General features: G+C 52.8%; 2 protein-coding genes and 1 long non-coding RNA gene across 8 annotated transcripts in view; 2 read left to right on the plus strand and 1 right to left on the minus strand.

Annotated features, from left to right (window-relative positions):
- COQ8B (coenzyme Q8B) lies at window positions 1-18,770 on the plus strand. Of its 5 annotated transcripts, none has more exons than XM_055412123.2 (15): window positions 1-121; window positions 1,158-1,262; window positions 1,399-1,518; window positions 1,661-1,727; window positions 3,427-3,504; window positions 6,621-6,743; window positions 6,893-6,978; window positions 8,215-8,355; window positions 8,441-8,522; window positions 9,465-9,558; window positions 12,578-12,719; window positions 12,874-12,981; window positions 15,291-15,356; window positions 17,454-17,540; window positions 17,983-18,770. In XM_055412123.2, the coding sequence occupies exons 2-15, from the start codon at window positions 1,161-1,163 to the stop codon at window positions 18,262-18,264; spliced, it is 1,578 nt and encodes a 525-aa protein (XP_055268098.2). In that variant the 5' UTR covers window positions 1-121; window positions 1,158-1,160; the 3' UTR covers window positions 18,265-18,770. The 5 variants fall into 5 exon arrangements, with proteins under 5 accessions (XP_055268098.2, XP_088687076.1, XP_055268094.2 ...); XM_088830950.1 differs by lacking the exon at window positions 1-121 and adding an exon at window positions 528-546; XM_055412119.2 differs by lacking the exon at window positions 1-121 and adding an exon at window positions 693-757.
- The window catches only part of LOC148774353 (uncharacterized), a 20,632-nt gene continuing 6,693 nt past the window's right edge, over window positions 12,920-26,858 (minus strand). The window contains exon 3 of the long non-coding RNA XR_016035979.1: window positions 12,920-13,017. This is a non-coding gene — a long non-coding RNA (uncharacterized LOC148774353). The remainder of the gene's footprint in view (window positions 13,018-26,858) is intronic.
- Window positions 19,624-26,858, plus strand: part of NUMBL (NUMB like endocytic adaptor protein) — a 23,987-nt gene continuing 16,752 nt past the window's right edge. For both annotated transcript variants that reach the window (XM_055412116.2, XM_055412117.2), the window contains exons 1-3: window positions 19,624-19,856; window positions 23,606-23,690; window positions 25,515-25,654. In XM_055412116.2, the coding sequence (XP_055268091.1) occupies window positions 19,833-19,856; window positions 23,606-23,690; window positions 25,515-25,654 (249 nt within the window). In that variant the 5' untranslated portion in view covers window positions 19,624-19,832. The remainder of the gene's footprint in view (window positions 19,857-23,605; window positions 23,691-25,514; window positions 25,655-26,858) is intronic.

Genomic DNA, 26,858 nt, shown 5'->3' on the forward strand with positions numbered 1-26,858 from the left:
GGGAGATGGTTTTCTGGGATGCCGGGGTTCCTGAGTCAGCACAGGGAATCTTGACTGAGTGTGTTCTGGGAAATGTCAAGCCTACAGGAAACAAAGGGCTCCCACTCACACCATCCTGCAGGTGGGTGGGGAGCCGAGAGAGCAGGGTGTATGGGGAACGGGGGCCCAGTGTGCAAAGGGCTGAATGTGAGGGAGTTTTCACGTGGGGCGGGGCGGGGGGGGGCGGAGGGATGGGGCGAGCGGGTGGCGGCGGGAAGTTGCTGAGCAAGGAAGGGAAATTTTCTGTGCAAGGGAGGAGGCTGGGTACTAGGATACGGCTATTTGAAACAGAGGGTGAACTTGCAAAGTGGAGGGGCTCCATGGGCAAGGGAAATGTTTGCTGGGGACATGTGTTCAAAGGAGAGATGCGTTGAACCTAGTGGGAGTACAAATAAGAGGTTGACAAAATGTTCACGCAAGGGAGAAGCGAGTTTCTACACGAGGGGAAAGTTTGCAAAAAAGACGTGTAAGAAACTGAAAGGTCTGCTGCGTACAAAGTTCCTTGAGGTGAGTGGAAGGGCATAAAATGGCACGTGTGAGCTCCTGTAGTGCCCCTAACCACCCTTAGGCCCCGCCCCGTCACGCACAGCGGGGCGTATTTTGTGCCAGTCAGTGACCTGCTCCTCTGTCATTGGCTAGCTGACCGGACGGGGCGGGCGTGAGGAGACTCCCGGAAGCGCAAGAGGCCCCCGGCGCGTAGCTGACCTCGAGCCAGGGGGTGGGTGCTTAGCAACCAGGGGAGGTGCCCAGTAACGGGATGGGGGGAAGACAGGAGGAATTGTGGGTGCCTAGCAACAGAGAGGAAGGCAATGCCTAGCTACGAGGGGGTACTCAGAGCAGTGGAGAGGTAGCCCTGGAGAATCTGTGGGTGTCTAGCAACGGGGGAGGACCCTAGCAACGGCGGAGATGGGACTGGGGAAAGTGGTTTGGAGAGGTGCGCGGGAAGAGCTGTGGGTTCTTAGCAATGAGAGAGGGAAGCAGGAGAAACTGGGGGCCTATTAACAGGGAAGGACGTCTTTGGCGGGTGGGAGTCTTAGGGTACTCACGGGGGAACGTGAGGCAAAGATGAGATCAGTCCCACAACTCCTACCCATATTGTCCCTCCTCTTCTCCCCCAGACAATGTGGCAGGAGGTAGGGGGCCTACTGCGTGCGACCTATGGACAGCTGGGCCGGACTATTGGTCTGCCTTGTGGGGCCCTGGGGCCGGGGCCCCGCTGCTGGGTAAGAGGCTGGGGAGGGGTTTCCAAGGGGAAGAGGCTGAAGGAGGCTTCAGGGGGCCAAAGGACAGGGAGGGGTCTAAAAGGGCCAGGCAGATACCATGTCCTCCACTCCTTACCAGTGTTCACGTCTCTTGCAGGGGCCATGTGGGAGTTCTTGGGCCCAAAAACTTCATCAAGATGGGCCTGGCAGGGGCCTGGGTGAGGAGGACATTCGCAAGGCCCGGGAGGCCCGGATCAGGAAGACGCCCCAGCCCCAGGTATCATTGCGTACCACTCAGCAACACCCCCATGAAGGCAACTGGCCTCCCGAGCTTGGGGAAGGGTGTGGTGGCAGGTTGGTCGGACTGCCTGGGTGCTCTGTCCATCTTTTCCCGCTCAGACCTTCTCCCCACTTCCCAGCTGAGTGACCGTTCTCGAGAACGCAAGGTGCCCGCCTCCCGCATCAGCCGCTTGGCCAACTTTGGGGGTAGGTGTGACTGTGGGAGACTGACCTAGATCAGAAGAGGTGACATTTACAGAATGGAGCAAGAGAGTGAATCAGAGAGACAGGAGGGAGAGACGGAAAGAGAATGAAGGCAAAGGCCTGTAAAACCAAGAGAAACAGAGAGGAATGTTATGTTTATTGAGAGCCTGGAATGTGCAGGGCCCCTTCCACGTGGCCTCTGCAGTGAATCAGTGAGTGTTGGTTTCCATTCTATAGAGGAAGTGGAGGCTAAGGGAGGTAAACAGGACTAAACCCTGGGTCCTGCACCAGGATTATTCAGACTTCAGGTCACAACCTGCATGAAGTAGTTTAGTAGGTTGCAACCAGCATTTAAAAGAAGAATGGAAAATATGAGTGCAGTTGTAGAGTCAGGGAGAAGTCTTGTTTCATGAAACATTATGTATCACTGGTCTCTATCGGTTATAATGCAAATGTCTTCTTGACTGTGAATCATAGTTCAGGTTTTAAAGATACTGATTCACAGTGTAAAGAAGGAGTCAAATGCACTGCTTAGAGTTTTGGCACCAGGCTGCCTGGGGTTCAAGGGGGTGATTCTTATGCATCCTCACTTTGTGAGCCTGGATAAGTTACTTCTCTGAGCCTCGATTTCCTTTTCTGTAGAATGGAAATGTTTCTGTAAAATTTCTCTCATGAGAGTGTGAGGACAAAATGAGTCTGTATAAAGGCCCTGGGAATGGTTTTTGGCATGGAGAAAGTGCTCAGAAAATTCAAACTACGATTATTTATGGAAATGATGAGAGTACAAGAGGCAGAGTGACTTAATATGTCTATGAGGACAAGGAGACAGAGGAAGCAGAGGAAATCAGAGCTGAAGAGATAACATCAAAAGGAGGAACTGAGAGGAGGCCTAGAGAGACATACTGGGTGGAGGGAAGGGCAGAGATGGAGAAGAAACTGACTTAGAAAAGGAGAGGTGAGCATGAAGAAGAGAAAGAGGAGTCATAGGAAGACAGCGACCTGGGGGGAGAAGGGGATTGTTTCCAGGCCGTCTTACTCTTGGCTGTACACTAGAATCATCTGGGATGGATGCCTAGAAGAAAAAGAATTCTGAGGGACTTCCCCAGTGATCCAGTGGTCAGCACTTTGCCTTCCAATGCAGAAAGCTCGGGTTCAATCCCTGGTCAGCAAGCTAAGATCCCACATGCCTTGTGGCACAAAAACCTGAAACATAAAACAGGAGCAATATTGTAACAAATTCAATAAAGACTTTAAAACTCGTCCACGTCAAAAAAATCTTAAAAAAAAAGATAAAAAGCACTAGGGACTTCTCTGGTGGTCCAGTGGTTAAGAATCCAAAGCAGGGGACTTGCGTTCGATCCCTGGTCGGAAACTAAGATCCCCTATGCCGAGGGCTCGTCTCAGGCCAGTTTAACCAGAACCTCAGTGGTGGGGCCTGGGCATCGTATTTACAAAAGCTCCTCACGTGACTCTGGGTGCAGCCAGGGGTGAGAAACACTGTCCTGGGAGACAGAGACAAGGAGAGAGGGATGGAAACAGAGGTAGCTTCACCTGCACGGGAACCTCAAGCAGGGAGACAGTGAGAGTGATTTAGAGACAGAGGGATGCAGAGAGGAAAGAGGCTCAGGGAGGTGGGGAGGGGGTGGGGAAGGAGCTCACCCCAGGGCAAGCGAGCACTCAGGGCCCCCTCTCCCTTCTCTAGGACTGGCTGTGAGCTTGGGGCTGGGAGCACTGGCTGAGGTGGCCAAGAAGTCGCTGCCCGGAGGAGGTGTACAGTCAGGTAAGTGAGCCACGTGCCTGGGTCCACACCCTGGCCTTGCTGTGTGTCCTGGGGCAAGTGGTTTCACCTCTCTGAGCCCCAGTTTCCTCATACAGAGAATGGAGCCGATGATGATATAGCCACCTCTTTGGGTCATGGTGTAATGCTCAGAGCAGGTGAAGCTGCTGTCAGGGTGGTGATGGGTAGAAGCAGGTCATGGGGGGAAAAAAATGTCAGCCATCCACAGTGCAGTTCCTAACTGTAAGCAGAAGAGGAAGTACAAAAATAGGAGAGCTGCTGAGGGTCTGCGGCCAATAGAGATGGACTGGGCAGTGTAGAGATCAGCATCTGTGGGTATGATTCCCCAGCAGGTCAATGTCTTGAAACAAAAACAGTGGTGGATATTCTAAATGAAAAAAGAGACTAGAGAGATAATAATTGACAAAGGGAATGTGTGAGCCATGATTGAATGTTTGAAAAAAAATGACTATAAAAGACTTTGGGGGACAATTGGGAAAATCAGAATATGACTGGATAGTAGATACTTGAGAATTAGTGTTAATTTTCTTTCTTTTTATTTTTTTATTTTTATTTTTTTTAATTTTCTTTCTTTTTAATGTCAAGTTTATTAACTCTTATTATTTTAATTTTGTATTTTTTTGCCACGTGGCATGTGGAACTTCCCTGACCAGGGATCGAACCCATGCCCCCTACATTGGAAGCACGGAGTCTTAGCCACTGGACCATCAGGGCAGTCCAAGTGTTAATTTTCTTGGATGTGATTTTGGCATGGTGATTGTGTAGGGGATTATTCTTATTGTTAGCACAGGTTGAGTGCAGATCAGTCAGCAAAAATAATGGTCAGTATCTGGGTACAGTTAAAGTGGGTGAAGGAGCATGTCAAAACTTTGAATCGGGTGTGTAGGTATTCACAGGATGAATGCATCCTTTCTGTCTGTTTGGATCTTTTTCAAAGCAAAAAGTTGGCAGTAGGTGGTGGAACAGCCTGGCTTTAAGGTAAGGCCAGACTGAATTTACAACCTGCTCTGCCACTTCTGTGCTGTGTGACCTAGAGCCAGGCAAGGTACCTTTCTGAATCTCTGGCTTCCTCACCTTGAAATTTAAGGCATTGGTTTTCCTTACTTCCTGGGGTGATTGTAGAGATTCAGCCAAAGAATCCATAGGAACACTTAAAATTCTACCTGGCACAAGGTGAGCCTTCAATAAAGAGCTCAATAACTGTTATGAAATAAATAAAAGCTTAGTAAACACTTTATTGAATAATAGAATTTGCATATAGAACCACACACATCTAATTGTACAGCATGGGTCGTTTTCACAAAGTGGACGCATCTGTGCACCCATATCAAAAAACCCTAAAACAAGCAGTTCTCAAACTTTTTAATCTTAAGATCCATTTACACCTTTAAAACTGAGGAATGGATAGACCAAATGTGTTATATCCATACAATGGGATTTTATTCAGCCATGAAAAGTAATGAAGGACTGATCCATGCTATTGTGTGGTTGAATCTTGAAACACTATCCTAAGTGACAGAAGCCAGACACAAAAGGCCACATATTTTATGATTCCATTTATCTAAAATGTCCAGAGGAGGGAAATCTACAGAGATAGAAAGTAGATTAGTGGTTTCCAGGGACTCAAGGGCAGGTGGATGAGGGAAATGGGAGAGGGTAACTGCTCACAGGCTTCCCTGGTGGCCCAGTGGTAAAGAATCCACCTGCCAATGCAAGAGCCACGGGTTCGATCCTTGGGAAGACACCCTGAAGAAGGAAATGGCACCCCACTCCAGTATCCTTGCCTATAAGATCCCATGGACAGAGGAGCCTGGCAGGCTACAGTCCATGCGATCATAAAAGAGTCAGACATGACTTAGGGACTAAACAACAACTGCTAATAGGTATGGGTGTCCTTTTGGGGGTGAGGAAAATGTTCTGTAATTGATCATGGTGGTAGTTGCACAACTAAAAATACTAGAAGTCACTGAACTGTGTGCTTTAAATGGGTAAATTATATCATGTGTGAATTACATCTCAATAAAACCTTTAAAGAACAGAATGAGAACCCCAGGAACTTGTTTATGTGGGTTATATTTACTATATGTGCTGTATTGGAGATTAAAACTGAAAAATTTGGGAAGATTCCCTGGTAGTCCAGTGGTTATGACTGAGCTTTCACCACCAATGGCCTGGGTTCAATTCCTGGTCGGTGAACTAAGACCCCATTTTTTTTGGCACAGTTTTGCCAAAAAAATAATTGAAATTTAAAAACTGAAAAATGTTGTAAACAAGAATACACACACTCACTCCATCTGTCATCAGAGCAATTACAGTATCACAAGTCACAGAACTTCTGGAAAACTCCACTGAACATTTATAGGCTAATAAGGGTAAAAAAAGGGCGAATAATGTATTGATATAATTATGAAAGTTCTGTTCTCACAGACTCTCCTAGAGGGTCTCAGGGCCCCCAGACCACACTTGGAGAATTTCTGCCCTGGTTCTCCAGAAGCTCTTCTGTACCCATTCTGGCACGTTCTCCCCACATCAGGGGTCCCCACTGTCTTGGCTTCTGACCCTCAGGATTAGTTGTGTCTGTTTTTGCTCCTTACACCCATAGCATCAGACAGTGTATCGTCATGTGTATCTGGCTTTTTTCGCTCAGCATGCTGTTTAAGAGGTGCATCTGTGTTACTGTAAGCTGTCATAGGTTGTTTATTCAACACTGTTCTCATCACCCTGTGACTCTCTCACAGTCCCTTTGTTGGTTCTATTGATGGTCCTTTGGGTGGTTTCCATTTTGAGACTGTTAGAACAGTGTTGCCCTGAACCTTCTTGGGGCATCTGTTGGTGGACACATTTATGCATTTCTCTTGGGGATATACCTCAGAGGGAAGTTGGGTACAATTGTATGCTTCAGTGGAAACTTCCCAACTGTTTCCCAACGGGATTGGGCCATGGCACAGTCATCAGTAGTGTTGGCGTTCCCACGTTTCACATCTTTGTCAACACTTGGTATTGTCGTCTTTGTTTTAGCCATTCTAGTGTCTGTGCGGTGGTGTCATAATGATCTTTTTTTGTGGTTGCCGTATTAACAATGATTCTCTCCACCCCAGAGGGAGGCTCCCAGCCAGGCTCCAGCCTTTTCCTGTCTGAGGCCAACGCCGAGAGGATCGTGCAGACCTTGTGTACAGTTCGGGGGGCCGCCCTCAAGGTTGGCCAAATGCTCAGCATCCAGGGTACAGCAGCATGATGACTTTTGACTCCTGACCCCTGACCTCAGCCTTACCCCACCCCACCTACCACCAAGCCCCGGCTTCAGATATTCCCACAGGGCCCCTCGTGGCCTCCCCTCTCACTGGCTTCCCTCTCCCTGCTGTCTCCCAAGACAACAGCTTCATCAGCCCCCAGCTGCAGCGCATCTTCGAGCGGGTCCGCCAGAGCGCCGACTTCATGCCACGCTGGCAGATGCTGGTGAGTGCTCCGAGTGGGAAAGCCTGGTGAGGGAGGCCTGCCCCACCTGCCTGGCCCGCCTGGCTTCATGGCTCGGCTCCCTGTCTGACTCAGTGTTCCCATTCGTTAAATGGGAATCACTAAAGCCCACATCTCGGAGGATTGTGGTGATGAGTCAGTGAGAAAAAGGCACAGAGCACTTCGTCCGGTTCCTGGCAGGCTCAGGGCTCTGTCAGGGCTGTGAAAGAGGCTGTGAAGCACTGTGGTCAGAGGCCAGACTTTGGGAGCTCAAACCCCAGCTCTGCCACTTGCTACCTGTGCGGTCAGACACGTGGCCTGCCCTTTCTGCTTCATTGACCTCATCTATGATTGGTGGTAGTTCTAACAACGCCCACATCATGGGGTTACAGAAACCAGTGTGTGCAAAGCACCTGGAAGGGCCCCTGTCACACCACAAGTGACATGCAAATGTTAGCTGTTCTTATTACCGTTTTTTTAATTAAAGGAGAGCATGTCTGTAAATAGGTTGGCATAGCGCCTGGCACTGAGTAACTGCCCAGGACATGAGCTCTTCTAATCACTGGGGCAAGTGTGTGGAGTCCAGGATCCAGCTGCTAGCCTTCTGACTGCTGTTCTCTCCCTCTCCATATGACCCTGGGCGATTACTGCCCACCTCCGAGCCACTCTGCACAGGGCCCAGCCCACAGGAAGAGCTCTGTAATTTTAGCTCTTTTTTTATCATGTTAACTATAGGGTTAATAATACAGTATATGGGTATAATTGAGGACAATTATCAATCTTGAAGTGAAGAAGTGTTAGTTGCTCAGTTGTATCCGACTCTTGTGACCCCATAGATTGTAGCTGGCCAGGCTCCTCTGTCCATGGAATTCTCCAGGTAAGAATACTGGAGTATGTTGCCATTCCCTTCTCCAGGGGATCTTCCTGACCCACTGATCAAACCTGGGTCTCCCACGTTGCAGGCAGATTAACTATACATAATAGCATTCCCCACAGCAGCCCGCACAGCCTCAGGATTATGGGCCTTCCAGTCTGTCAGCGCCTGGCTCATCACCTCGGGCCAGGAGGCCTCTCTCTGAGCCTCAGTTTCCTCATCTGTAAAGTGGGGTAGCAGCCAAGAACTTGGCCCAAGGCCTTGCATGTGGTGAGTGGAGTTATTAACATGTGAAGCGCTCAGCACAGGGCATGGACCCAACTGCCTGAAACCATGATGACGAGTGTCATGACCACTCTCCCCAGAGAGTTCTCGAAGAGGAGCTTGGCGGGAACTGGCAGGCCAAGGTGGCCTCTCTGGAGGAGGTGCCCTTTGCAGCTGCCTCCATTGGGCAGGTGCACCAGGGCGTGCTGAGGGACGGCACAGAGGTGGCCGTGAAGATCCAGGTGAGAGGGGAAGCAGGGTGGGAGTGGGGTGGGCACCTGGCCACCCCGGAGGGGACTCACATCCTCCCTCCCTCCTCCCCTCCAGTACCCAGGCGTTGCCCAGAGCATCCAGAGTGATGTCCAGAACCTGCTGGCGGTGCTCAAGATGAGCGTGGCCCTGCCGGAGGGTGAGGCACGCAGTAACCCCCTCACCCCAACCCCGACTGTGGCGGGTAGCACCCTGCAGGGATAAAGTGGGGGGCGGCTGGACACAGCAGGGGCTGGCCAGCAGCTCAGGGCAGGGTGTTTCACGTGTGTGAGCCCGAGTGAGCACCCAAGTCTGGGTGTTTGAGATAGAATGAAGGGACACCAAGGTGGGGAGAGACCAGGGTACAGGCGTGTGACAGAGGCAAGCTTAGACATGCCAACAGAGGTCCTGAGAGACAGAAGCCCAGACAGAAATCCAGAAACTGACACACGGGATGTGCAGAGTGGGACAGGAGGCCACAGAAACAGGAGTGGGTGTCAGTGGGACCTCGAGTGTGTTCCAGTATGTGAGAGGACGCCTGAGGGAGATGGAGCAGAGTGTGTGAGAGAGGGAGGGGGGAGAGCAAGAATGACAGAGTCAGGCCCAGAAGGAAGCTTCAGAGACACTGGAAGCAGCATGAGAGAGTAAAAAATAGGGACAGAGGGGGACTTCCCTGGCCATCCAGTGGTGAAGACTCTGCGCTTCCACTGCAGGGGGCACAGGTTCAATCCCTAGTCGGGGAACTAAGATCCCACACGCCATGGTGTGTGCAGTGTGGTCAAAAAGGACAGAGAATAGGTGGCAGATGTGACTGTCAAAGGGGCCTAAGGATCAGTGTGCGTGCCTAGGAAAGAGACCCCAGCCGAGAGGCTTCCACAGAGCCCACAGCTGTGTGAAGGGCTGAGGGGAGTGTGTGCCCAGACCGTGTGGGTGAAAGACATGGAGCAGAAGGGCTGAGGGCTGGGGAGACAGAGTGACAGACATGACTGGCAAGAGAAGACATCCCTGAGGGGTCAGGCAGGGGGCAGGAGGCAGGCTGTGGCCTTCCCTGCCTGACATGGCTGCACCCCCCCTGCCCCCCACCCCCACTCCCCACCCCCAGGCCTCTTTGCTGAGCAGAGCCTGCAGGCCTTGCAGCGGGAGCTGGCGTGGGAGTGTGACTATCGTCGTGAGGCGGCCTGTGCCCAGAACTTCAGGTGAGCTGACCCCCCTACAGGCCCCTGGATGGGCTTCCCTGGTGGCTCAGGCAGTAAAGAATCTGCCTGCAATGCAGGAGACCCGGGTCTAATCCCTTGGTGGGGAAGATCGCCTGGAGAAGGGAATGCTACCCACTCCAGTATTCTTGCTTGGGAAATCCCAAGGATAGAGGGGCCTGGCGGGCTATAGTCCATGGGGTCGCGAAGAGTTGGACACAACTGAGTGACTAACACACACAGGCCCCTGGAGGCCCCCTTCTGCCCTCCAGATTCCTTCACAGTTGAGAGGGCAGCTGGAGCCCTGAGGTGGGGCTGGCAGACTGTTTCTCTCTTCATTCATTTGATCATCCATCCAGCCCTTCACTCATTACTCCATTCACACCCTGTGTCCTCTGTGAGCATTCTAGATTCCTCTCTCTAAATGTCTCTACTTTCTCATCTGTCAAGTGGGACACTGAACCACTGCAGTCCGATGCAGGAGACAGACTTGTCAACAGGCACTCAGTCACACGAGATACTGTCACACCCACTGGACTAACAGAGATGAAGCTATCTGTGTGTGTCAAGAGTTGGGGACAACAGGGACTTCCCTGGTGGTCCAGTCCCTAAGATTCTGCCCTTACAATGCAGGGGCACAGGTTCAATTCCTGGTCAGGGAACTAAGATCCCATGTGCCTCACAGCGTGGCCAAAAAATAAAACTAAAAACAAAAGAGCTAGGGGCTCCAGGGCATCCCTTATACTCTGTGGGCAGGAGGAACAATGGATAGAAGCATTTTGGAGAATGGTTTGGTATCATCAAGGCTCAGAATCCATATCTAACCCAACAGTTGCCCTCCTGGCTAAATACTCTAGGGACACTTATGCCAGTACACACCATCAGACTTTTCCAGAACACTCATAGCCTCAACAACCCAAATCTCAATTTGGGTTTCCTCAATTTGGAAACAACCCAATTTGGGTTTCCTCAATTTGGAGACAACAATTTGTGTTTCCTCAATTTCCTCAATTTGGGTTTCCTCAATTTGGAAACAACCCAAATCTATCAAACTTTTCCAGCAGGATGGATAAATAAATTATGGTATATTCATCAACATGGTATCACGTAGCATTGAAAAGGAGTGAACTTCAGCTCTGTGGAACAGTGGTTGTATCTTAGAGGCATCATGATAAACTGCAATTAATTGCATCTCAGTGAGACCCCCCACAGTGCGAAGCGTGGCCCACATGTTTACTGAGCCCAGCTCTGTAGATATGAAGGCAGTAGAAGGCAGTGGTTAGGGGCCTCGGCTCAGATGTGGGATCCAGTCAGGATTCAGTCCTGGGTCAGCCCTTAATGGACTGGGTAGCGCTAATCCTCCGGAGAAGGCAATGGCAAGCCACTCCAGTACTCTTGCCTAGAAAATCCCATGGATGGAGGAGCCTGGTAGGCTGCAGTCCATGGGGTCGCTAAGGGTCGGACACGACTGAGCAACTTCACTTTCACTTTTCACTTTCACACATTGGAGAAGGAAATGGCAACCCACTCCAGTGTTCTTGCCTGGAGAATCCCAGGGACGGGGGAGCCTGGTGGGCTTCCGTCTATAGGGTCACACAGAGTTGGACACGACTGAAGTGACTTGGCAGCAGCAGCAGCGCTAATCCTCATGGTGGCCTCAAGAGAGCATCCTCCTCAGGGAAAGTGAGGATAAAGGGGAATTGTGCTGGGACTTCCCTGGTGGTCCAGTGGCTAAGACTCCCTGCTCCCAATGTTGGGGGCCCAGGGTTCGATCCCTGGTCAGGAAACTAGATCCTACACACCACATCTAAGAGTTCACAGGCCACAGCTAAAAGGTTCCGTGTGCTGGAACTAAGACCCAGCGCAACCAAATAAATATTTTTTAAAAGAGAGGGAATTGTTGTGCTGACTAAATGCTCAGCAGAAGCCTGGCGCATGAGGAGCAGTTCAAACATCAGAGATTTAATCAACAAGCACAAAAATACCAGCCCCCAAAGCACAACGTCAACGCAGGAGACCTGGCTTAGATCCCTGGGTTGGGAAGATCCCCTGGAGAAGGGCCTTGCAACCCACTCCAGTATTCTTGTCTGGAGAATCCCCATGGACAGAGGAGCCTAGAGGGTTACAGTCCATGGGGTCACAAAGAGTCAGACATAACTGAGTGACTGACTAAGCACAGCAAAGTAGGACCTGGAGAAGGAGAGTGTCAAGTGGGCTGGGCAGAGCATTCCTGTGTGGGGTCTGGGGAGACCACCCCCTCCCAGAATTTCCCAGTGCTCTTAGGATAAAACCCACATCATTTCCCCAGCTCCCTGTCCCCCCGCCCCCCAACGCCAGCCTTCCCACAGGTCCCCAACCAGAGGCCTTGCTCATATTCTTTGCCTCCTATATCTTACAGTAACATGCTTATCTCAATCCACTGTTGGTTTGTTTGTTTGTTAGAATGTGGTCTTCTGTGACTGATGGCAGGGGCCGGGGGTCATGCCTGGGGCTCCTCTTACTGCTCTGTCACCCAGCATCATCCAACACAGGGATGGACGCCAAGAATGCCCTTTATTAGTCAGTGTTCAGAATAATGACTCCAAGGAGTGGCCGACAAGTATCACTGTGGACTCAAAGATTTGTATATCTGTGACTATTTTTCAGATAGATAAATTAATAAGTTGATGAGAAAAAGTAATGCTCATTGAGTTTAATACACTGAGCTCATCCTGGGGTGACCAGAAGTCAGAGAAGTGTTTCCGGTAGGGAAGTGGTCCCTGGGTCTCCAGCCGCACTTAGGGGCAGGCACAGAGATATTTGTTGAATGAATGCATGAGTGAGTGAAGGAAATGTCTGAATGGGTGTCAGTCCAGCCAGGTATTGGCCATCACTCAGGGCAGAGAGGAAAGAAGAGGGCAGGAGGGAAGACAAGACACAGACTTTCCCATGGAAGACTTCTCAGAGGAGGGGGAGGACTCAAGCCAGGGCCACAGGGGCCTGAAGAGTGTGGTCCCCACCCCTACCCTCCCATCTGCCCCAGGCAGCTGTTGGCAGATGACCCCTTCTTTCGGGTGCCGGCAGTGATTCAGGAGCTGTGCACGACGCGGGTGCTGGGCATGGAGCTGGCTGGAGGGGTCCCCCTGGACCAGTGCCAGGGCTTGAGCCAGGACATCCGGAACCAGGTACATGGACTCATGGGACAGTCAGAAGGGTGCTGCCCTGGGGCAGGGCTGGCTGAGCGGGGCAGGTCAGACCCATGGTCCCCTTCCAGGCTTCAGAGGGCTTTACAGGGGCGCATGACTCTGAGATTTCTGTTACTCCTTCTCCCCACCCCAGATCTGCTTCCAGCTCCTGAGGCTTTGTCTTCGGGAGCTGTTTGAGTTCCGATTCATGCAGACGGACCCCAACTGGGCCAACTTCCTGTATGATGCCTCCAGCCACCAGGTGGGTTCCTTGTGATGTGTCAGGGTGCATCAGCTGCTATAACAGATATTTCCCAATATGTCAGTAGCTCAGCACAATAGCTCCAATAGCTATTATAGCAGGCTGGAGCAGCCTCCTCCATGCAGTGATTCAGGGACCCAGGCTCCTTCCCTTTTGTGAGTGTGCCACCCCGCACCCCCCCACACACACACCCCAGGCCTTGAAAGGCTCTCCTTCCATTGCAAGGGAAAAGAGAGGTAGAGAAGGTAACCCCCTGCCTAACTGCTTTGGCCGGAGATGACCCATCATTCTCTTCACCATTCCATCGATAGGAACTGGACACATGACTCATCTAGGTGCAAGGGATGCTGGGAAATCTCTGGCTAGGCAGTGGCAATGGAGAAGAGTCATTACCTCACCAGTCATTCATTTAGAACATCCCAAGTATTAACACCTACTGACTCTTGACAGTGATGCCAAGACAACTCCGACCCTTGCCTTCCCAGAGTTCCTCACCCAACACAGGGCCCCATCACCAGACAATGTGACCTGCAGTTAGTACCTTGGTAGGGTAGCACAGGCCACAGAGGGGTCCAGTGATGGGGGAGGCTCAAGGGTTGATGGGAGGCCAGGGAAAGTGGCCAACCCTGCCTGGGGTGAGTGGGGCCAAGGAAGCTGAAACCAGAAAGACAGGAGAGGCACAGCCATTTAAGGAGCAGGGAATAAAGAGCTTTCCTGGTAAAGGACACAGGCCATCCAAAGGCCTGCGAGTGACAGTTTGCACTGAAAGGCTCTCGGCATGCATGGTTGCTCAGTAGCTTTCCACAGTGGTCTGTGCCGTTCCATCCCCAAAGGGGTCCTTCTAAAGCACAAGTCCCTTCCATAGCTTCCAGCACCCTCAGGGTCAAGTGAGCCATGTGCTGAGGGTGACAGGGCCCCACTGCATCCAGCCTCTGTCCCTTGCCACCTTCTTTCCCCAAGGGAGGATACAGACACCTGCATCCCCCCAAGGCTCCCATGGCAGGGAGGGCAGTTTTCCCAACTTGGGGGCCAGGGTGGGAGTGGAGGGCGGTGGTCTGAGTCCTGACATCAATTCATTGGGTCTCAGAAGCTGTTTTGTTTTAAAGGCATAGACTATATGGCCAGTGGAAGGGATCATATTGTTTCAGGACACTTGTGTTTGATGTTTATATTTATGTGTGCATTCGCACTGGAGCCCAGAATAATTGGGATTTTCTTTTCCCTTTTTTTTTTTTTAAATTGGAGTATAGAGCTTCCCTGGTGGCTCAATAGTAAAGAGTCCGCCTGCCAATGCAGGAGACGTGGGTTCCACCCCTGGGTTTCAGAAGATCCCCTAGAGGAGGAAATGGCAACCCACTGTAGTATTCTTGCCTGGAAAAATCCCATGGACAGAAGAGGCTGGCAGGCTACAGCCCATGGGGTCGCAAAAGAGTCGGACACAACTTAGCGAATAAACAACAAATAGTTGCTTTACACTGACGTGTCCATTTTTGCCATAGAGCACAATGAATCAGCCATGCGTATCCTTATCTCCCCTCATTTTTGAATCTGCATTTTCTTACTGTGGGTTGTGATCAATAGTTTGAACTCCACTGTTACACAGAAACTTACACATGTGTTCATTCACTAGCAAAATAACCACAGTGCCCATCAAGCAGATAAATGTGATGTATTCATCCAACCAGGATCTTAACTGGGCACGGAAAAAATGAATGAAAGAGCTAGAGCAGTGGGGATGAATTGCAAAACCATGTTGAACACAAAGAATTTGCAGAATAACCATCGTGAATGCCATGTATGTGACGTTTTAAAATATGCAAAACATGACTATGTATTGTTCATAGGTCCCCATGTATGTAGAAAATGTAGCAATGCCTGCATGGGAATTTCAGGAAAAAATAATAATTTCAGGTGACCCTGAAAGAGGGTAGGGACTGGGGGAGGTAGAATCAGGCCCCACTTTGATTGGTAGTATATTTGTGAGTATATTGGTAGTAGGATTTGTGAGCGCTGATTTTACTTTTCCATGTATTTTCTTATTCTTTGGATGTTTTTTTTCTTCTGTGCCTAAAACATGTTATCATAAAAACAACTCGAACCCCCAAAATAAAAGCCAGGTCCCTTCAGCTTCATGTGGGGATGGATTTAAGTGTGGAGACCAGAAGCCAGGAGTCCCGGGATGCGGCTGTCAGGGACTCAGGCAGGAGGGGGTGTGTGAGGGCAACAGAGGGATGGGCCCTGGCACCCCCACAGACAATGGGGAGCATTGGTGGACTCCCAGCGTCACTTTCACCATCCCTCAATCCCAGGTGACCTTGCTGGACTTTGGGGCAAGCCGGGAATTTGGGACCGAATTCACAGACCATTACATTGAGGTGAGTGCCCCCCAGCCCTGGGGTCTCTGAAGAGCCAAGCCTCAAGCCAGATACTAAGGCTTGCAGAGAAGGAGAAATACAACATCTGGCATTAAGAAATAAATAATAAGGCTCTGGATCTCTGAAGCCATGCTTTGCAGCTTGTACGGAGCAGGGGAGGGACATAGAATTAGGAAACTCCTGAATAACAAGTGTTTTCTTAAACCCTAGGAGGCTGGGGTGGGGTTGGGGAGCTGGCAGAAGAGAGGTGTCAGAGACAAGGCCCAGGGCTCTGGCTTGAGCTGGGCCTTGTGGGGTGGGGGGTCCCCTTTGCATGGGGACAGGAAGGAGTTGGTTACCCCCCCCCCAACACACACACACACACAGGCTCCCTGGGGTTCTCTCTACAGGCCACTCTGGAAGCTTAAAGCTGAGGCCTCTCTGGGTAGTTGGGACATCCCCTCCCCACCCCCAGTCCTGTTTAGCATGGCCCTCCTGCCTCCTCCCCAGCCTTTTCCAGTTTAAAAAAGCCCCGTCACACAGGTCCCCCGAGGACCACAGGCATGACAGATGGCCAGACAGGCTGGGGCAGGGGGAGCCGGGACAGACCAGAACTGCCAGATTTAATCCTGTATCCCCCTTCCTCCCAAGAAGGGGCAGCCCGGTGGCGAAGGGTTCGTCCCCCGTCCCCTCCTCGCTGTGCCATTCTCCACTCTGAGCCTGGTTCCTCCTCTGGGAAGCAGGGACCCTCCTATCCACCTTTTAATACAGTAAGTCCCCTACACACGAACCTCCAAGTTGCAAACTTTCAAAGATGCGAACCTTTGTTCACATGTCCAGTCACGTAAGTTAGTTCATGTGTCTGGCGTATACTGTCACCTCCATTGTCACCTGTGTGCATCGTCTACAAGGGCCTATGCTTTTGTATACTGTACAGTATGGAGTACAGCAGTACAGCATCTTTCTCTCAAGCCCAAGACGTCCGGAAGCAAGTGTAAAAGCAGCAGTATATAACTGATTGTGTTAACCGGGTACCCAGGCTGACTTCTTTGGACTTAACAATCAAAACTGAACTTAGGAATGTGCTCTCAGAAGGGAACTCATTCGTATGTAGGGCATTTACTGTAATAATAGGAAGTCATGATATTTATGGTGTTTCCTTCATGTGGGCAACTTCCCCGGTGGCTCAGTGGTAAAGAATCCACCTGTGATGCAGGAGACACGGGTAGACGTGGGTTCAATCCCTGGCTCAGGAAGAACCCTTGAAGGAGGAAACCCACTCCAGTATTCTTGCCAGGAAAATCCCACGGACATTGGAGCCTGGAGGGCTACAGTCCATAGAGCCACAAACAGTCGGACACAACCGAGCACACACACACCACGCGAAACATGCCACAGATACACCTTCATCCTCCCAGAGCCCCATGAGGAAGACAGTTTCATCATCCCCACTTCAGATGAGAAAGCAGAGGCTCCCAAAGCAAAGCGACTTCCCCAAAGTCAGCCAGTGAGTGGCAGAGCTGGGATGGAGCCCAAGCAGGCTGGCTCCTAGTTCTGTCTGTCTGTCCCTTTGCCCTCAACTCCTGCCCATCCTACATGGCTGGAGAGCTGCTTAGCTCCAAACACTGATTTACTAAACAAGGGTTTTCACCAAGGGCCTCCTGAGTGAGTGCCAGACCCTGTGCCACTTCGGACTACACCCAACTGGGATCCCTGCCCTCTTGGGGCTCCAACTCTAGTATGGAAGCCAGACATCAACCAAGTGATCCCAGAGATGGCAACCTCAGAGGCAGTTCTGGGTCATGGTCACACCCTTTAGCAACTGAGTGTTTGGACCCGTGGGCATCACTTGGCATCTGCTTTCCTCTGTCCTGCTTCCAGGCAGCCTCTGCCTTCCCAGCCAAGTGGGCGGAATGCCTGACCACCCCAACCCCCAGGCTCAGAAACAGTCTTGAGAGAGGCACAGACAGGGGTAAGGTGGAGAGGGAGAGGCTTCCAGGTGAGAGGGCTTAGGGAGAGGAGAACGGAAGTGGATCTGGGCAGGGCCAGGCTTCCAGCTCCCGTCTCCAGACCCACCCTTGAACCCCTCTGACCCTGTGCCCACATCCGCCTTTCCAGGTGGTGATGGCTGCAGCCAATGGAGATAAAGACCGGGTCCTGCAGAAATCGAGAGACCTCAAATTTCTCACAGGTTTTGAGACCAAGGTGGGGAGAGTTGGAGCTGGTGTCTCCTTGCGGGGAGTAAAAGCGCTTCTCTCTACAGGGGGAACTGTGGATGAGTGGGGGACTCTAGGAGGACTGCTTCTCTGTACTGGGGGCTCTGGGGAAGAGGGGTAAATAGGGGTACCACTCATCTAGAGAGGGAGTGAGGGGCTGCTTGTAGATCTGGTGGGGCAGGGGGTTGAGGAATGGAAGTTGCATCTCCTAGAGAGTGAAGGCTATGTGTCAACTGGAGGCCCTGAGAGGACAGGAAGGGTGCTTTCTTTGGGGAGTAGAGGGGAGCTGCTTGTCTCTCAGGGGCTCCGGAAGGAGCGGAGGCTGCCTGTTACGCTCTAGGAAATTGAGGGCTTGTGTTTATACTTGAGACTCTGGGGGAGCAGAGGGCTATATGTCCACACTGGGTGCCTCTGGTCTCCCCGATCCCTAGGCATTCTCGGATGCCCACGTGGAGGCCGTGATGATCCTGGGGGAGCCCTTCGCCACCCAGGGCCCCTACGACTTTGGGGCGGGTGACACTGCCCGCCGCGTGCAGGGCCTCATCCCTGTGCTGCTGCGCCACCGGCTTCGCCCACCACCCGAGGAGACCTACGCCTTGCACCGAAAGCTGGCCGGGGCTTTCCTGGCTTGCGCCCGCCTCCGTGCCCACATCGCCTGCCGGGACCTCTTCCAGGACACCTACCACCGCTACTGGGCCAGTCGCCAGGCATAGCCATGGCCCAGAGCCTCCTAACCAGAGGACCTGTCAAAGAGACTCCATCTTAGGACTCCAGCCCCATAGCAGGCCATCCCCTGCTATGAGGCCTCTTTCCCCGCCCTGCTCTAGGCCTGGGGACCCACCTTGGGCTTGGAACTAGGACACTCCCAGCTTCATACGCCCATGTCCTGCCCTCCCCACTCCAGAGGGAGCATCCAGGAATTCTACCGTGGTATTATTTCTGGAAACATTTGAGAGCGTCTTAGGCCCCTCTGCACTGCCATCACGGAGATGCAGAGGCAGCTAGAGGGGGAGCCCCTCACCTCTGCCTCAGGTCCGCCATAGATGTGGTCTGTGAAAGAAGAGGGGGTGGTGGTTGGTGGAGGCAGCCCTCACCTTTGCCTTGCTCACCCCTGCACCAGTTGCCTTCTCCCTGCTGGCATCCTCTCTGTGTGTTTGGGGAGGCCATGGTGGAGGTGGGGTGTGAAACTTCAGACCTAATAAAAGTGACCCTCCCATTCCCCCAGTTCTTTTCTCTGCTCCGGGGGTGGGGAGTGAGGGTGGGGGGGGAAGGTCGCAGGCTGCCTCCAGGTGCAGATGGCCAGCCCCTCCCTCTTGTCTGAAAGCCCCAGTCCTGCCTGGGCCATCTGTTGCCAGGAACCTCCTTCTCTCCTTTCCCTACCAGCCCCCCCAACCCCTCCCGCACGTGCTGACCACCTGCTCTGAAGGCTGCAGCAGCTGAGAAGGCCTTCCTCCCCACCCCCGAGAACACACACACACCCCACCTCCCAGCCTCCTGGCTCCCTCCGCTCGGCTCCCAGCAACCTCGCTTTTTTGCTAATGGGCCTTAATGCCCCTGCCAGCTGCTTTGCCAAACCCACAGGACTGGGCGGGAGCAGGGGCGCTTGGGCGGCCAGAAGCCGCTCCCCCGTCCCAGCCTGGCGCCCCCGCCCCCAAAGCGGAACCGACCGCGCACCAGGACGTCGGGGTCTGTTCACTCCCCCTCCCCTTCCCCGCAAAAAGTGCCTCGTCACCGTTTCTGCCCGCCCCCGCTGGACCGGGAGATCCGTGGGGTTAGCTGAAAGATTTGGGGATGTGGGGCGGCGAGACGCCTCCCGAGGCAAATCTTTCGGACGCGGAACTTAAGGGGATCTGAGGTCAGGGGTCACGGAGCCCACGCCTGGATGGACCGACCAGTATCCGCCAGGTTCACGTGCGTGCTCAGCTCAGGACGGGCCAATGGGCGTGGCGGGGCGGTGGCCACACCGAAGAGGGCGGGGTCACATTTGCGTATAGGCGGGGCCTGCTGGTCAAGGGGCGGAGTCTCTGCATATCCAGCAGGCGGTGGGCCAATGGGCGGGGCTGGGGCGGGGAGCCGAAGCGGGAGGGGCGCTCCTCCGCCTCTGGAACGGAATCCTCCAGGGAGCGGAGCAGGCTAGCGAGCGTGCATCCCGCACCAACCCCCGGCCCCCATCCCCGGCCCGAGTCAGACGGAGCTGCTGCCACCGCCGCTAGAGCAGCAGCAGCACTCGGGGATCCGGGCCCAGCCGGGGCCGCGGGAGGCGGGGGCGCCCGAGCCCTGGATGTCCCGCAGCGCGGCGGCCAGAGTGAGAAGGGCGGGAGAGGGGGGCTCGGGTGGGGGGCGGCGCCGCTGCTGATGTGGCGGAGGGTGGGAGGCGGCCGCGGCACCCGGATGGAGAGGGTGCCAAGGCTGGAGAGGGTGGTCCTGGGTGGGGGGGGGTCCAGGAATACGCTCCGCTCCAAGCCGAATCTTGGGAGACAGGTTTCTAGGGCACAGGCCCTCTCTTGCCCAGGTTCTGAAGATAGGGATCCCAGAAAGAGATCTCCCCCTCCAAAAAATCAAGGACAGGGGGACAGCTTCTAGGTACAACTTCCTAGGCAAGATTTTGGGGATGGGGGTCTAAGACACAACCTCCTTAGGAAGCCAAGGCCTCTAGGAGGGGATTCCACACCAGACAAATCCTTACCCCTCCCTGCCTGAAGGGGGTCTCTGAACACAGCAACCCTCTAGGCAGGGTCTTGAGAATGGGGTCCCTGAGCACAGCTTCACCACCAAGGCAAGGCCTGGGGGGATTCCAAGCACAGTCTGTCCCCAGGCCTCAGAGGCATCCCAGGCAGAGCATCGCCCCCACACTTGGGCGCTGTCCCAGGAACATCCCTTTCTCAAAACAAGGTCTCTGTGCCTGGGACCCCATCCCCCTCAAGCCTGAATAAAATAAGGGGAATTTCAGGCAAATCCCACACACACACACACAAAAAGGGTTGGTCAAGGGTCCCAGGGCACAGGTCTCCTGGGCCACCCTCTTTGTCCCGGGGGCTGCCCAGCTGTCTGGGAGGGGCCCAACCCGCAGACAATCCACCGCCTCCCTCTTCAGTTCTGGCCCCCCAGGCTCCAGGATTCAGGCTGGGCCAGGGGGCGGCTCCCCAGGGACCTGGTACAGCCCTGTCTGTCTGCAGTGTCTGCTGTGCTGGTGACGGAGGCTTTGTGTGTGGTACCTGGGGGGAAGGAGGGGAAGCCAGCGATGGGGACGTGGCTAAGAGTGTGACCCTGTGTTTTTGTGACTGTGGCTGCCTGTGTGTGTCTGTGTGTGAGCTGCTGCTGGGGACTGTGAGGAATCGTGTGTGTGTATGTGTGTGTTTCATGCTTGTGGTTGTGTCTGATAGTGCCTGTGATTGCATTCGTGTGTGACCCCAGCATTTGTGTGACTGTGTATGTATGTTTGACCGCTGCTGGCTCCATGTGCAGAACTCTGTACTTTTCATTCCGTCTCTGTTTGTGTGCGTAGTGTGACTCTGGTTGTATCTTTGATTACATCTTTTGTGACCCTCACATATGCACCTTGGTAACTCTAACTGGGTGTGTGACAGTATATCCGTTGAGTCTGGGGTTGGGCATGTGTATGGCTGACTGAAGATGTGGGTGGAGTTGTGACTGTAAGTGGAGTTGTGTCTATGACTCTTGTGTCCATGTGCGACTGTTCTAATGACTTCTAGTCTTTGTGGTTGTGTCTCTAGCTGATTTTATATGTGTGTCTCTGCCTGCAATTTTGGGTGTATGACTGCCTTTGGATATGAAGTCACACTGTGCTTATGTGACAGGTTGTGTGCTGGCACTGTGACTTGTCTGTTTTTGTTCATAACCACATCTATGCATGTGATCGGGGTTGTGTAATGACTACATTTAGGTCTGTGTGTTGATACTGACTGATTCTGTGCATTTGTAGTTGTGTATGTGTGATTTGGGTTATGTATTTGACTTAAGAGTCTGAAGAGTCTGAAACTCTGACCATTAATAGTGAGTTATTTAATTGCATGTGACTCAACCTATCGGTGTGTCTATATGTGCTGGCACCAGGTGATTGCGTGTGTTTGTGGGGGTGTGGGTATGAGACTGTGACTTCGGTATTTGTGTGTGACCTGCATGTCTGTGACCCTGGGTGACTCTGCGTACCTGTCTCTGTGTCACGGTCTGTAAGACGGTGGTCTGCTACACATTGTGTAGCAATGTGGCTGTTTAGGGTGGGTGGGTGTGTGTCCCTGCAGGCATGCTAGGCTGCTTTGTTGAAGTTGTGTGATTTGGTGACAGAGTGAATGTCTCCTGACAGCATACATGTCTCCATCCGGAACCATGTCTTCTGTGTAAATGTAGCTATGAGTGCTCCATCTGGGTGTGTGAAATGGAAATTGTGTGCTGATGTTTCTGGGTGTGAGATATGGTGTGTCTGTCCACATGGGGCTGTGATTATACTTGTCTGTGTGGCTTACGTGTTTGCAGGAAGATAGACTGTATGTTTTTCTGGGATGATGTGACATAGTACAGCTGGGAGTTGGATGGTGGATAACTGCAATAGATGTCCCATGCTGGGTAATGTGGACACTCCTGGGGTGGACTTTGGCTACATGACCATTTCTGAAACACGTATGACTGTGACTCGGAGCCACCAACTGGCTGTGTCTGAGTGGGGCTCGGGGAGATCTTTCTCTGGATGGCTGTATGCATGTCTTGAGTGTGTGTGCCTGTTTCTCTCTAATGCGTGGGCCATGGCCATCAGGGTCCCTGTGTGTGGTTGCATATGGAGGACCATCCATAGAAGTGTGGCTGATACTGTGACCAAAGGGATGTCTCTGACTGGGATGCATGACTGTGTAACAGTATGTGACCAAAAAGGTGTGTTGGTGTGACTGATACAGTTAGGGTTAGGTGTCCTTGTACAGCCGTGTGCTGGTCAATGACTAGACACATGTGTCTGCGGCTGGGTGTGACCAAATGTGTGTCAGTATGTCTACATGCGTCCCTGACCGGATGTCAACAGGCAGCAGGGGAGCTGTGTGTGAACACTGTGTGTGCCTCGGTGCTAACAGGTGACCTCCAGCAGGGTGTGATTCTTCATGGGTGGGTCTGTGACATGAGTATCTTGGATGAGTGCCTGAGGAAACAACTCTCGTTGGGTGTGGTTGTTCACGGGCTGCCCTGGTGGGTGTGCCTGGACCCGGCTCTTTGTATGTGGCGGAGAAAAGAGAAGTGACCGAATATCAGTTGCTGATATGACCAGACATTTTTGGTGCTGCCTAGGCAGCCTCTCACTCTGTACATGTGTGCGTGCTTTGTTGCTCAGTCATGTCTTTGCGACCCCATGGACTATAGCCCCCTTCCCAGTCTCCTCTGTCCATGGGATTTTCCTGGCAAGAATACTGGAGTGGGTTGCCATTTCCTTCTCCAAGAATACTGGAGTGGGTTGCCATTTCCTTTTCCAGGGGATCTTCCTGACCCAGGGATTGAACCCGCGTCTCCTGCATTGCAGGCGGATTCTTTATCTGCGGACAAATGGTCTGTAGCAGAGACTGTGTGTCTGTGAACATGGATATGTGGCCAGATATTTACAGTGGCTGTGACTGTTGATGTGTATCTGTGTGATCCCGTGTGTGTAGCTGTGGTTGTGTCTGTATGTAACTAATTGTGCAGAGCTATAACCAGGTGCTGGGGACAACTGGAGACCAGAGTTGCATGTATACCTGTGACTGTATGTGTGTGTGCAGCCCTGGACATGTGGTCTAGAGGGCAAGGCCACTCCCTCTCCGCACCAGCCCCTTAGGTACTGATGGCCTTCTGAGGCCAGGACATCCCCAACAGATGCTCCCAAAACACATCTACTCATTCCTAGGTCCTTGCAACCAGGTGGCTGATCACCTTAGTAACAGTTGCTATAGCAACCAGGACTCTCATCAGGGATCCTAAGATGAAGGGGGGTTGGTTGATATCCAAAGAAGGGGTTAGGTAGGGGACCGAGCCCCACCCCAAGCCAGCTTCTCAACTTTCCCTCCCTCCCTCGGGCAGGGCGGACCCAGGAAGCCTGAGCAGCATCTGCCCCCTGCCCCCTGTGGGGCCCTGGGGCCCCCTGAAATCTCCAGGACGGAGCCAGGTGAGTGGCCAGCTGGGGACTGGTGAAGGCTGACTGAGGGGGTGAGTCTGCCTAGCACGACCAGAGGAAATGTCCCTGCAGTCACACAGGCTTAATCACACTTACAAGTGGACATCATCAAATGACTTCCATCACACTCAAGTGACCTCCTTCACAGACTCACCTACCTAGACTGTGTCACACACACACACACACTTTCAGACACACACCAACATCTCTGCACGCACAGGTGCAGGGTCACACAAACATGCAGACACAATCCTCAACAACATCCAGACTCCCTCCCAGGCGAGTGCTACAGACTTGGGGACCCTCAATAAATGTCCTCTTGTACAATCTCTCCAACAACACACACAGACCCACACTTTACAGACCACAGCCACATTTACACAAGCAGATCCGGCCTCACAGACAGCACCCATGTGCTCATGCCTATATAAGAGCTACACTTTTGCACACACAGTCTCACAAATAAGTCAGCACTGTCATAGACAGTAGCCACATTCTCACACCATCACACCTTCATAAATAACACAAACACAGCATCAAAGACACAGCCTCGTGTCCTCACATACCCTCACAGACACATGGCTACATACAGACACATCCCCAGAACAACACTCACAGACCCACACTCTGCAACAACAACACATGATCTGACCCAGACACACTACACAAACAACAGCCATGGAAACAGCCTCACCACCAACAGCTTCGCTCTTAGACAGACATGGTGTTTTTAGTATCTCTCACAGACACACACTGTCATGGACAACAGCCATCAAAGACAACAGCCACATCCTCACACAGACACACAGCATCAAAGACAACAGTCACAGACATGGCCTTTCAAAGAAGACAGCTTCATGCTCAGACACAGACCCATCCTCACAGGCAACATTCCCTGACACACACTCACTGCCACTCTTTTTAGCCATGAGCTTCAGGGACCTACACTCAGACAACAACCACAATCTTGGCCAGAGACATCCCCTCACAGATAGCATTCACACACACACTCTCAGACTCACAGACACAACCATTCTCAGACCTGCATCCTTCCACACAACCTTCAACTGTACACACACTCACAGACAGCAGTTGTCCGAGCAGTTGTATCTGCATCAGAGACCAGCCCGTCCCCAACGCTCTTTGGTATGGGCTCTGAATCTCAGTCCCTGGACCTTCTGTGTCCCCCAACCCCCATTTGGACCCATGGAACTTGCAACTCCTGTGCCCTCTGACCACCTCTGACCTTTACCCCTAAACCCCCTGACCTCATGGCCCCTGACTCTATGCCCTCTACTTTCCAGGTCCTCACTGCCTTAACTGCCCATGACTTTGCATCATCATGCCTCTTGACCATCACATCTCCAAACTCCAGACCCTTAAAAGCTGTAACTCAGGACACCCCATCCCAGAACTCCACGACCCTTAGCCCTATGGGGTGAGCCCTTTGGCCTCACCACAGAGCATCTGGGATCTTAGTTCCCCGACCAGCGGGAACCAGTGCCCCCTGTACCCTCTACGTTGAAGCACCCAGTCTTAACCACTCACCACTGGACAGCCAGGGAAGTCCCTAGCCCCATGTTTTTGAATCCCCTCTGCCAATTCTCTCACTCCCCTGCCTTCCAGGTGCCCCCTTGCCAGTATCCCCTAACTGCTGCTGGTCCATGTTCCCCGAATGTCATAGTGACCCCCTGACCCTGTAACCCTACTGCCATGTTACCTGACCCTGTGCTCCCTGAGCATTGTTTGCCCCCACCTTGAGCCCCATGCCTCTGACCCTCGCCCTGGACCCGCACCCCTGTTTTGTGTCAGCAGACGGGGCGGGCACCATGAACAAGCTAAGGCAGAGCCTGCGGCGGAGGAAGCCAGCCTATGTGCCTGAAGCGTCGCGCCCACACCAGTGGCAGGCGGACGAGGACGCGGTGCGCAAGGGCACGTGCAGCTTCCCGGTCAGGGTGAGTGGGCGGGGCTCGGGTGGGCGGGGCTGCAGCTGTGTTCCAGCGGTTTGACATGCTCATGCGTTCCAGTGCCCCGTGAGGTGGCTGAGACCTCGGCCTGTGTGGAAGAGACTTGACATCCGCAAAGAACTGTGGATCCTGCAACACTAGCGCCCCCCCTCCCCCAGCCTGGGTCCCTCACAGTTGAGATTAAAACCCAAGACACATTCTCTTGTGCCAGGAAAATATTACCTGGAGTGTGTGTTGGGGGACGCGTCCCACCTGGAGTCACGCTGCTCTGTGGGAGCTCAGTCTCCAGGGGGGCACTAGAAGGTCACAAAGATTCTGTAGCATTTGCAAAGCCCTCTACCGTTAAGTGGGCTTCCCTGGTAGCTCAGTTGGTAAAGAATCCGCCTTCAATGCAGGAGTCCCCGGTTCGATTCCTGAGTTGGGAAGATCCCCTGGAGAAGGGATAGGCTACCCACTCCAGTATTGTGGCCTGGAGAATTCCATGGACAGTACAGTCCATGGGGTCGCAAAGAGTCGGATACTACTGAGCGACTTTCACTTTCGCTACTGTTAAGTGCTTTCTGGTTTAGACCACCATGACCCTTTACAACAACACACACTAAAATTTATAAGGGAGATGGCAAGATTCAGGCTCGAATCTCCACTCAGTCTCTTTCTTCCTGGCTAGGATACGACAGATGATGGTCACAGAAGGGGGGTCCCCCCGCAACACACACACTCTCCTCTCCTCCCCACCCTGCCTTATTTTCTCTTCCCCTAGAAGTGGATCTTGTGTGAGGGGCTATTGAGAGGTGCAGGAAATGCTGGAGAGAACGAGGACTGGAAGGTGGCCAATATAGCATATTTTGCTAAACTACCGCTGTGAGCAACTGAGCTTGATGCCACTGGGGAGCCCTGGGAAATCGAGCCATCCCCCCTGCGGGGTGAGGGAGCTGGAGCGTGTGTACCCCGGCTCCCATCAGTCATTGCATGAGGCCAGCCCTCAGGTCAGACAGTGTCACTCAGAAGGACACCGAGATGTGTTAAGAAAGCCCAGGGATACAAGAAGAGAGGGGCACGCATAGAGAACAGACTTGTGGACCTAGCGGGGAAGGAGAAGGAGGGCTGGATTTGGGAGAGTAATATTGACATATGTATACTACCGTGAATGAAATAACTAGCTAGTGGGAAGCTACTGTACAACCCAGGGTGA

This window comes from Moschus berezovskii, chromosome 22 (genome assembly GCF_049115385.1).
Source record: "Moschus berezovskii isolate FMDL1 chromosome 22, NW_MosBer_1.0, whole genome shotgun sequence".
Lineage (NCBI taxonomy): Eukaryota > Metazoa > Chordata > Mammalia > Artiodactyla > Moschidae > Moschus > Moschus berezovskii.

What these genes read in the sequence shown, in the direction of transcription:
- COQ8B (XM_055412123.2), top strand. Translation starts at nt 1,161, where the DNA reads ATGTGGCAGGAGGTAGGGGGCCTACTGCGTGCGACCTATGGACAGCTG. An exon ending in CCAAATGCTCAGCATCCAGG is followed by an intron (nt 6,744 to 6,892) that starts GTACAGCAGCAT and finishes CTGTCTCCCAAG; the next exon opens with ACAACAGCTTCATCAGCCCC. An exon ending in TCACAGACCATTACATTGAG is followed by an intron (nt 15,357 to 17,453) that starts GTGAGTGCCCCC and finishes CCGCCTTTCCAG; the next exon opens with GTGGTGATGGCTGCAGCCAA.